Here is an 11,109-nt window from a genome sequence, read left to right as displayed (position 1 = left end):
CCCGCTCTCCCCCCCGCCCTGAATTTGCAGGATGGATGTCAGCAGCCGGCTCCAGGTAACCCTGCAGCAGGGGAGCATGTGTCCGATCTGTGTGTTGCAGAGCTGCAGGGCAAAATCCAGCAATTTGAAGCTGCCAACAAGGTATTTCTTCATGAACAGCAAATTCAGTGTCTAGTGAGTCTGATGTAGTTAGTATTGGAGGGTGCCTTCTAGCCTGGCCAGAGGCAGGGGATCTCCATCTCTGTTCCAGCCAGGGGGTGTGTGCTGGCATGATTCTCAGTGCGGTTGTTTGCCAGCTTGAGTTAAAAGCATTTACTTTTTTCTGTAGCTGTGCTGTGTAAATTTTCCATATTTATTTTTGCAAACCATTATTTTGGAAGAACTTCCCACTTGCCTGGTGAGCCCTCTGGGAGCTAGTGAAGGAGAGATGCACAGGGCTATTTCCCTGTCTCTTGGATTTGCATGGGCTGAGCCTGGTGCAGGAGAGGAGGGCACCTGCCTTTTGAGACAGCTGCCTTCCTTTTTGCAAGCAGTAAGGGAGATCAGCGCAGAGGGGATCCTGTTTTCATTTCGATTTAAAGGCTTTCTTAGGAAAGAAACATGCAGCTGAGTTGTCTTGTGGCAGATTAAATTTAACACATGTTGTGAGGGGTTGATGTTCTTAGTTATGCTCTGGAACTCTAAGGTAAATTATACCTACTGGAAAAACAGAGGGATTAAATGAGAAAAAACGTCGGGATGGGATCTTTTTTAAAATCTGGGGCAGCTGTAAGCTGTTGGAGCTGCCTAGACCACAAAGGTTGACAGAGAAATAAAGAGGCCCAAGGCCCAGTAAATGCAGTTGGAAGTGTTTAAACAGTTTAGGGGCAGTGTCTCTTAGAGAAGAGATAACATGACAGGTGTGTAAACTAATAAGCAACGAGAGGAAATCATGTGGCAGCACCAGCTCCTTAGGAAATTGAGGCTTGAGTAAGTTCTGAGGAAGATGCATATAATCCAGGACTAAGAATGCCATCAGGCAGCATGTTTAGAAATGCTAACAAGCAGTTGCTTAAATGCACAATGTGCGCTGCATCATGAACGTTATGGTGAAAGCAGAGAACTGTCCTAAAACTGTTTGAGATGGTAGTCTCTTCAGGGTGAAAAAGTCTAAGGCAAAAGTTCCTCAGGTTGTAAACCAGCCACTGGCTAGACTTTGTTGTGCTGAAGCCAGAAGTTGAGGCTAAATCAGCCACTGATCTGATCAAATGTAGAATTACCTAGACAAGCAGCTGCTGCAAGAGTGCCTGGGTGGACAAAGGAGACAGTAAGAGAAGGGGCTGGAAGATTGTAAAGAGGCAGCTCCAGTGCTCTGGAGAAGCTCAGAAGTAAAGGAGATAGTTTTTAGAATGTGTAGCTTCTCCATGTTGGGTTTTTTTTTTTTTTCAGATCTCTTGGCGGGGGGGCATTGGGGCTGAAGCCCTTTCCTCTTAAGGGAACAGAAACAAGTGATAGAAACTGGGAGGGCTGCTGGGCAGTCCAAGCAAGTATGTGGGAGGCAGTATGGTGTGTGACCCCAAGCCTGGAACCTCCACCCTGCACGTGGGGGCTGTATTGGAGGGACCAGAAGCACTGGAACAGTCCCGTGGAGGGACTGAAGGCTTTGAGTTTACTCACTGGTCTCCACCCAGCCCAAACAGTATTTACAGACTCTAGAGGGAGCCACATTGATCTTGATCTGGTGAACAGCTGGGCTGTATGGACTTGAGTAAGGAGTGGAGGGAGTCCTAAGGGTGTTTATGTAGAGCATTAGGCAGGATTAAAAAAACCACATTTTTTTATCTTCAGTTGTTACAGGAAAAGCTGAATGAATTGAATTTTGAATTAAAATCTGTCCAAGAAACATCACAGAGGCAAGATCGTACAATCCAGAGTCTGAATGAGGCCCTGAAGAGCAAAGAGAGTAAGGTAATAGTTTTGGGTGGACAGGGTGGTGCTCACCGAAAGAGGAAAGTGTGCTAGCCCTGTAGGCAGTGACTGAAAAGGAATGCTTAAGCCATTGCTAGGCATCCTGGATCTCATTAAATTATTTCTTGCGAAGCTCTTACTTTTGTGTGATGCTGATATGTGTCATAATCCACGCTGGAGGCTTGGGACGGGAGGGTTTGTGCTTGGTTTGCCAATGACTGGGCTTCCTATCCTTTGACTCATAGACAGAAGAGCTGTACCGTATCATCGAAGGGCAGAATGAGACAATGGCCAAGCTGCGGGACATGTTACACAGAAGCCATCTGGGACAGTTGCAGGTATGTCCCTGGCAAATGTCAAATCCATCAGGTTTCGTTCTGCAGGGATCCTGATTTTTAAATCCCTCTCATGAAGTGAATCTTTGAGTTTCTCTGCTTCCCACTCTTGTTAGATGTCAGAGAGTCCACTCTCATCTCACGAGCAGCAAATGTCACTGCTAGATCTTCAAAACACGCTTTTCTGCACCAAGCTGGAGGTGCAGCAACTGAAAAGAGCTCAGCGCCAGAAAGAGCATCAACTGGCTGAAGCCAGGAAAGCAACCCAGCTCCTAGAGACCATGGTGCATGAGGAAGAGCAGCAGAAAGAGGCAACCTGGAAACACAACCAGGTACGACAAGCACTTAGCCTGGAAGTCTCTGGGTTTACATGATTTAAGAAGCACTGAGTAGTCAGTACTCTGCTTTCATTCATCATTTCTGCCTACATCAGTCTGGGCACACTTGGCTAACCCCTGGTCACATGTGGCAGGGAGAATTCTCCAGCCTCCTTAGCTTCATATCTGAGGATTTAGAATCAGCAAAGACGCTTGATAGTCGGTATGTTGTCACTTGTGTGTCTTTGGCTGGTGCAAATGTCCCATCTCTTTTTGTGATGTTACGAAGTTAATGTCCACTGCTGCACAGGTTAGCTGTGATTGACTGTAAAGCTCTGCTTGTGGCCAGAGCAAGGGGTTTAGATGGATGGATACCCTGGGAAATGAAATAAATTCAAACTTCATCACCGTGGAAGTGTGCTTTGAGATGTGAAAGCTGTAGTATTGCAGAGCATTTTTGGCTGTTCCCACAGCCCTTGTTGCTCTTGGCTTCTTCAGATTGACCTGCTGTTTACAGGTCTGTTGAGGATTGACTGCCAAGGTATGTACTTTTCCCTCGCAGGAGCTGCGTGCTGTGGTACAGCAGCTGCAGGCAGAGCTGCAGGACAAGGCACAGCAGCTCCAGACTGTGGAATGGGAGAAATGCCGTGAGCTGCAGGCCCAGGAGCAGAGAGTTCAGTGTTTGAGTCAGCGTCTGGCTCGCAAGGAGCAGCTTCTGCAGGTGAGATGCAGAAAGATTCAAGTTGAGCATAACTGGCCCTGGCCCCTGCTCCTCCTTTGGTAGTTGGCAATGCAAAAGTCAGTCTGTAGCTTTCACGCATGCCCTTTGAAGAAGGGAAGGAGAGAGATGCTTCTGGGCTCCCAAGGTGAGGAAGAAGGCACCGGTATCTGAGTACCTCAGCAATTGCCTGGCACTAATCAACCAAACCCAGGTGCTGGGACTCTACCACCCTTTAATGTCAGGGGTAGAGCAAGTGTAGGGTGGAGATAGTTAGCCCTGATTCTCCTGTGCTGCTCTCTGGGCGGGGTTCTGGACTGACAGTTGTACTAGGGGGGTGTGTGTGTGTGTGACCTCTAGGAATCGAGGGAGCTTCTGCAATGCCAGCAAGGCTTGGACAAGAGCCCTGCAGCCATGAATGCCATGTTGGAGAAACTGCAACAGCGAGTCAGCGACAGGGATGCTGCTCTGGAGGTGAGCACAGTCTGTTGCTGATGTCTCAGTTTTCCCTGGGGCTCAGCCTTTGGGCTACCATCAGCGGTGCTCCCCAAGGCTGACCCAGGGGAGACTGTGTCTTCTACATGCTCTTTATGGCTCAGCCTTCCAGAGGAGTCCTCTGAAAGGGAGAGCTGAGGTGCCCCACAAAGCCAGTGATGGGCTACCTCTACCCCATTTTGAGCAATCACCCCCTCTCACCCTAGCGAGCAGTAGATGAGAAGTTCTGTGCTCTGGAGAAGAAGGAGCAAGAGCTGCAACAGCTCCATCTCTCAATAAGGGAGCGTGGAAGTGACCTTGAGAGGCTGCGCAATGTCCTATCCAGCAATGAAGCCACCATTCATGTGAGTGTTTGTTACCTGGGTGTGCGGAGTCCAGCCTGGCTGTGGTGTGGTGCTAGAGAAATCTTCCTGGGAATGCTCTGGTTGTTGCTGGGGAGAGCGGCTGCAGGGTGTTGGCCTGCCTCTGGCCCTGTGTGTGGGGCAAGTTCCTGGGTCACTCGTGTTTCTGGGCTGGCTATAGAGGTGAGTGTGGTGTCTGGAGAGGATAGGGGTGAATCTGTGTGACTCTACTAGCATGAGAGACTGGTATTTCCAGTTCTGGTTAATTCAGGATAAAGTCTCTGTCCCTGGTTGAGGTGCTTCTGTTGTGGTCCCAGAGCCTGGAGAGCCTCCTGAAAGCCAAAACCCTGGAACTAGAGCAGGTGTCAGCAACGTGCCAAAACCTCCGCTGGCTGAAGGAGGAGATCGAGGCCAAATCCTGCAGCAGGCAGAAGGAGCAGGAGGGGATCATTCAGCAGCTGCAGACCTGCCTGCATGACAGGAACAAGGAAGTGGAGGTAAGGCTTTAGCTTGGCTTCCTCAGCCACTTTGCAGGGAGAGTCGTCCCAAACCAGAGCCTCCTGGCTGCCTGTGCCCAGTGCTTTGGAAGCTGGCTGCTTTTGGCACCTGTAAATACCTGTGCTTGCTGAGACACTGCTTTCTCAGCTACACCCAGGCTGAAGAGCTTTTCCTCCCTGAACAGCTTGCAGTTTGATGGTAGCAATGTCTCTCCATCTCTCCCTTCCTCCTCCTTGTTCAGGAGCTTACAGCAACTCTGCTGTGCAAGCTGGGCCCAGGGCAGAGTGAGGTAGCAGAGGAGCTGTGCCTGCGTCTCCAGCACAAGGAGAAAATGCTGCAGGATCTCCTCAGTGACAGGAACCATCAGACTATGGAGCATGATTCTGAAATCCGGGAGCTGCTGCAGGCCGTGAGCACCAAGGAGCAGCAGAGCAGAGTGAGTTGTGTGCAGTGCTGCAGTGGTGAGGCTGGGGTGGATGGCTCTGCCTTGCATTAAGCAAATGGAGGCTGCTCTCTGGCTGCTGTTGGTGTAGCCAGCTGCTGAATGTTGAAGAACCACATGAGATGCCATGAGCTGTTTCTAGGTTGGTCTCAACCCATCAGGTGGGAGCAGTTATGAAGCAGCAGCTCTTGTAGCAGTGTTCAGGTGTCAGGTCCCTGTCATTAAGTGGACTGGGCCAGGTTTGTGTGTGTGGTGGGGAAGATGTAGATCCTCCTAGATATCCATCATGCTCCTGGGCTTGGGGCAGCAGAGGGGCCATGGGAGGGATGCTGCTTCACGTGGGTGTTACCAGACCAGAAAGGAAGACTCTGAGCTGTTTCTTGTGTAGCACAGAAGTCTGAGGAAGCTCTGCTCATTGCCTCTTAACTTACATGTTAGTCAAAGTAGTGCATGGTCCTGGGCATGTAAATGCCACCTAAAGAGCCACAGTTCCTACTCTGCCTACTCTTGCACACTGGATGTGGTTCAGTGTTACCCAAGATACTTTGCACTGAGTTTCCGTTCATAAAAGGGGGCTAAAAGGCCAACCACTGTCTCCTCCTCTTTGTCTGTCCTCTGTCTTTCTCCCCTCCTGAATGGGGTGTGAGAAACTGAGGAACATGTTCCTCTGTAAGCAGAGAGGCCGAGCCTTGCTGCAGCTGTCTGGCAAGCAGAGATGGGAGGGCTGCAGTGGCGTTGCTGTGAGTGGCCAAGAGCAGTAGCTCCCAGGCTGGTTTGCAGATCACTTCTAGTCTCAAGTGACAGATAAATATTGAGATGGTTTCCATTAGTTTGTAGGGAAGGTGAGGGATAGGGATCCTACCCCTGATCACAGCCCTGCCTTTCCCTATTTTTCCTGCTCAATCAGACGGCTGCTGAGAAGATGGCGCACGCTTTGGCTGAAAGGAGCTGCGAGTTACAACTCCTACGCCAGCATGTGTTGGGGAAGGAGCCTGTCGCGACCCAGCCAGCTGGTGCCAGGCTGTTGAAGCAGGACAAACAGCCCATACAAGTAAGAATTGTGCACTGTGTTTCTCTTCCTGTGGCCTTGGGGCTCCAGAGAGAACTGATCGCAACAGGAGGAAATGGGACAGAGGAGAGCACTGCAGAGAATGATAGAAATGAAAGTGAGATTAGGAAAGAGACTTCCTATAGGAGGAAGAGAAGAAACTGAGGACCAGAAATGCTGCCTGGATGTTCTGATCTTGATTCCACCAGCCTTTGTCACTCAGTGTCTCCTTGCGTTTTGATCAGGCAGTATTTGAGTCCTTAGGGCACATGAGAGTATGAAACAAATCCACCCTCTGACCTTCCAGCATTGACCCAGTCCTTCCTTGGGCTGGGTTGCCTTGCTGTATTGTAATCCCCTCCCTGACATTGTCACATTCTGGAGGGGACAAGAGAGCTAATTTTAGGTCCCACTAATTCTTGGCAGAGCCTGCTGGCTGTTTGCTGTCTCTTCCACAATTGGAGTTGGTATTTTTAAAGCAGCTTTGCTAAAAACCCCTTTGAGGCTGAACAGAACTCCAAGGCTACATATGCGACGCTCCTACTTGAGCAGCTGTTAATGGTTTATTGGTGAGCTGACATGTTGAACGCTTTTAAGCAGCTGTAAACAGGTTGCTCATTTCTATTCCCAGGATCAAAGTGAGCTCTAGAGACTTCCCCTAGGACGTGTATAAGGGCCAAGCTCTGTTTTTTTCCTTCCTGCATGGTCTCTCTGGGCCACATCCCTGGATGAAGATGTAGGTCTTTGTAGAGTCTCAGTTGAAAGATGGGTTTGCTGCAGTTGAGTGAAACCTGTTTAATCCCTACTATGAAGACACTCACTGCCAGCAACCTCCCAGTGCCAAATAAAACAAGGCCAGAGCCCTATTGCCCCATGCATACAGCTTCTGGGTGCAATTCACTTGTGCCCACTGCCTGGTTAAATCCCCTTCATTGGTTTCTCACATTTCAGAGCATTTCAAAGCAGCCAGCAGCTCTGCTGCAATCCTGGAGCTCTGGGGAAGCTGTGAGTGCTAGGTTCCCCATAAAGGTGCAAACGTGCAGGCTTTTGTGTTTTCAGGAAATATTGCAAAGAGCTGCTGGAGGTACAGCCATTGCCGGACCCCCACAGGGAGACAGCAGCTGCAGGACAGAGGGAGGTGAGTGTGGTGACAGCTTCTTTCAAGGTCCCCAAATGTGACCAGGGTTTTTTGCTGTGGGGGAAACATAGTTACGTGAAACTGAGAGAGAGTAAAGAGCTTTGAGCAAGAGTGAGTATTTTGAAATAAAGCTATGCCTCCCTTTTGGGTGATGGTTCAGGGATGTCTGGGGATAGGAGTATGGGAAAGAGAAAGGCTGGTGTTGGGTTTGAGGTGAGGTGCTTCTACTCAAGAGCTGATGCTGTCCAGTGAAGGGTTTTTGACTTTATGGTTCAGGCTGGACTGAGACAAGTGCAACTAGTTTAGGTTTTGCCTTGGGGCCAGGACACCTGAACTTTGCAGGGGTGGGACAGCAGGCCTGGGATGTTGCTGTTGCCTTGGGCTGCTGTTTAGGGATCAAGCAGGGAAGAAGAGTGTTTACTAAGAGGCAATGTGGTGGAGAGTGCAAGCATCATAGACCTATCTTGCCAAAGAGGGATTCTGTCTGATCCTGAGGTTGGAGCTGACACACGGTAACCCTGCACTAACCAAGCTGTCTTTGCAGTTATGACGTCAGCAGCAGAACTGGAGAAGGATCTTGTTAATGCGAAAGAGGAGCTGGAGCTAATGGCAAAGAAGGAAAGGGAAAGCAGGGTAAGCCTGTAATGGAGCCTGTGATGATCTCCCTTGCTTATAGGAGACCATTGGGCTGCCCCTCACTGGAGGTTTTGCCCCCCCCTATTGTGAGGGTACCCCCAGTGAGATAAATAGGGCAGCAGCTTGCAGTGGGGTTTTGGCTTTCTGAAGGCTTGGGATTCTCTTTGGCTTTCTGAAGTCACGGACTTCTCTTCCCTCCCTAGCGGGAGCTCACTGCTCTCCAGTCTGTTGTGGCCACACAGGAGGAAGAGCTGCAGGTGCAGGCCTCGGATATAGAATCCTTGACCAGGACCATCGAGATCAAAGAGGACCTCATCAAGGTGAGATACATGCTGTGCTGGGTCGGTTCCGCCTGGGAGGGCTGCAGATGAGTGTCTTCTTTGCCCACATCCTGTACCTCGTGCTCACTCACTCACACTGAACGGCAAGACATAGAAACCAAGCTGCAGGCTTTCTGTGAAAGCCATGAGTGAGTACCCTCGGCTAAGGGTCTCTTCAGAGTAATGTGGCTGGCTGTCCATGGGTGGTATTGCTACTGGTTTGCCTACAGCCCTCTGTGTTGCTTGGGCCAGAAAGCAAAGGCCCCAAAACCCCAGAGTGGCATTATTTGGCTTTTTGCTCCTTGTGTACCAAACACCATTCTTGGAGAGTCCTTAAACAGTGCATTGTGTCCCTTCTCAGATCCTGCTCCAGGCTGTTGTCTGTGCCTAATACACCCTGGGTTCTTTGGCATTTCTTTCTTAGGAGACCTAGGTCTTTCCAAACACTGGAAACTTTTGGCAGTTGTGTTCCAGGAAGGATTATGAAGGTCCAGCTGTCCTTGTTACTGATCCCTTCTTCACTGAGCCCTCCTGCTCTTGGTTTTCAGGATCTGCAGATGCAGCTGGTGGATCCCGAAGAAATTCCAGCCGTAGAAAGGCTGACACAAGAAGTGCTGGTGCTTCGGGAGAAAGTGGCCATAGCAGAGTCACAAGGACAAGAGGCTACTGGAAACAGAAGGCAGCAGGTAGTGTGCCATGCGGGGCAAGCTTGGATGCGTTTATATTTCTGCCGGTGCTAAGTTACGAGGCTTTCTTTTCAGCCTTTGGATACGTTGAGATGTGCTTGTTCTTGGAAGCTGGCTGTGTACAAGAGGTGGAATACAGAGGAGGAGAGGATTGGTTCCCTTTAGCACTTGTCTCAAGGGCAGAGTCTTTCGGGAGGCCAAGGGTGACACTGATCACTTTGATCATTTGGACACAAGCAAGGGAGGAAGGGAAGCCCCTGTTTCTCTGGGGCAGCCAGATGCCTCCTTTGATTTCTGTCTCTAAGTGTTGCATCTTGTCTGTTCTCTCCAACTAGTTGTTACTGATGCTGGAAGGGCTGGTGGCTGAAAGGAATCGGTTAAATGAGGCTCTCCAGGCAGAGAGGCAGCTCTACGGCAGCCTGGTAAAGTTTCACACGCACCCAGACAGGTAAGCGAGGCTGCCTTGGCTCCATGCTCCCCTGCTCCGATGCTGGGGCAAGTGTGTGTGGTCCAGTGGGGCAATCCCTGAAGCAGTGATCGTTCTGCAAGTCTGAGAGCCCTCAGTGGGAAAGAGGGAGTCTGGGCAAAGAATCAGACAAATGTGGCTTTGGGAGTCCAGGTTTTAGGCTGCTTCTTTCCTTGAAGAGACTGCAGTGGCCAGCTTTAAATGCTACATAAACTGCCCCCACTGCCACCTCTTGTTCAGGCCCTGGGATTTCCATCTCTGTTCCCTAGCTTATCCCTTCCCAGCTCAGCTTCCCACCCACACTTAGCCACCTTTCAGAGGCTGCTGTCAAATTCCCAACCAACTGGTGGGTTGATAAAGATCTATCTAGGTGCTTATCCAGGCGGTTGTCCCGCAGCGCAGTATGGCCTGCATTCGCTGTCCTCCACACTAATCCCCTGCCCTTCATGGGACTGCAGCCTCTGGGATATTTGAGCTACCTGATAGCAAGAGAGCACATGAGTGGAGTGCTTGGGTAAGTACTGAAGAACAGCTGTGACTAAGAGTCCCCTACCATGGGCTGGAGCCTTTTTTGGGGATGGCTGTGCTCTGGGGAGGTTTAGAGGTGAGACAAGAGGTGGCCGAGCTGCCTGGGAAGCACGCAGAGTCTGCCTGGAGTAAGTGGCAGTCCCGGATGGAGGGGCCAATTTGGTGTGTGCTTGCTGCAGTCTGTCTAACCCTCTTCCTTTTTGTGCGGCGTGTCCGCTTAGCGCTGCGAGAGACCACACTCTGCAGGTGGAGCTGGAGGGGGTCCAGGAGCTCCGGGGACAGCTGGAAGAAGCTCTTGAAAGAAGCTTGGAGCGTTTGAGCAGGCTGGAGACGCAGGGCACCATAGGAGGTGGGGAACAGGAGCGTGTGAGAGTCCTACCCCAGCATGCCTTCTGAGCACTGGTGCTCACCCGCCTGCCACGGAAATGGTTCACTAACCGAGCGAGCCTGTCTCACTGACTCTGGGAGGGTTGCTTTGGTACTTGGTAATGGTACGATAGAAGTGGCGCAGGGCTTTTTTGTTTCACTTTTTAGCTGCTTCGGAAACGGTGATCAGTGCAATCCACCTGTGTCTCATGTATGTTCCTGTCTGACCCACCCTGGTGGTTACTGATGTATTTGCACATTCAAATCATTCCATTTTAGTTGATTTCCCTCCATCTCCCTTCTCTTCCCACCCCCACGGGCCAAATAAAGATTCCCTTTCTCTGAAGGAAACACCAAATGTTCTCTATCATCTCCCAAGTGCATGAGTGTGAGTTTTTGTATTCCCTCACCATTTTTCTTACCCAATGACATCCCCCTCTTGGGTTGATGGTGGCTGGCCCAAAAGGAGAAGGTATATATGGAAAAGTGGGTTCCAGAGCCAGAGAACTTGAGAAGGGCCGCGAGACCTGGTGGTGCTTGCCTGGGGCTCTTACACAAGTCTGAGCGTAGAACCAATGATTCATTTTATGCTTAAACCAAATCTTACTCCAGTATTGATGATTTTACCGACTTTTTTTTTTTTTCCCCCCTAATTGTAAGTTGTCTCAGCCTGGCTTGCGAGTGCCTTCAAGCGAGAGCTTCCTCCTCTTTTTGACAGATGGTTTGGGGTGACTGAGACCTGTCCCTGCTCCCAGGGTTTGGGCTGGGTCTGCTTCCTCATTTGTACGCGCACATCTCACTTACAGGCTCCACGCACCTTCTGCTTTG

General features: G+C 50.4%; 1 protein-coding gene across 1 annotated transcript; it reads left to right on the top strand.

Moving 5' to 3' along the window:
* Nucleotides 1-30: 30 nt before the first annotated feature.
* PDE4DIP (phosphodiesterase 4D interacting protein) lies at nucleotides 31-10,653 on the top strand (the record flags this gene model as incomplete). Its single annotated transcript, XM_009583340.1, has 16 exons — nucleotides 31-141; nucleotides 1,828-1,947; nucleotides 2,193-2,285; nucleotides 2,399-2,614; nucleotides 3,162-3,320; nucleotides 3,678-3,791; nucleotides 4,019-4,156; nucleotides 4,471-4,650; nucleotides 4,893-5,087; nucleotides 6,001-6,144; nucleotides 7,201-7,279; nucleotides 7,824-7,912; nucleotides 8,119-8,235; nucleotides 8,784-8,921; nucleotides 9,257-9,369; nucleotides 10,137-10,653. Coding segments are annotated over 16 exons (2,181 nt in total), but the record flags the coding sequence as incomplete, so codon positions are not given.
* Nucleotides 10,654-11,109: the final 456 nt, after the last annotated feature.

The sequence above is a fragment of the Fulmarus glacialis genome, unplaced genomic scaffold (genome assembly GCF_000690835.1).
Source record: "Fulmarus glacialis isolate BGI_N327 unplaced genomic scaffold, ASM69083v1 scaffold17360, whole genome shotgun sequence".
Lineage (NCBI taxonomy): Eukaryota > Metazoa > Chordata > Aves > Procellariiformes > Procellariidae > Fulmarus > Fulmarus glacialis.
This window is presented reverse-complemented; position numbering and strand designations above follow the sequence as displayed.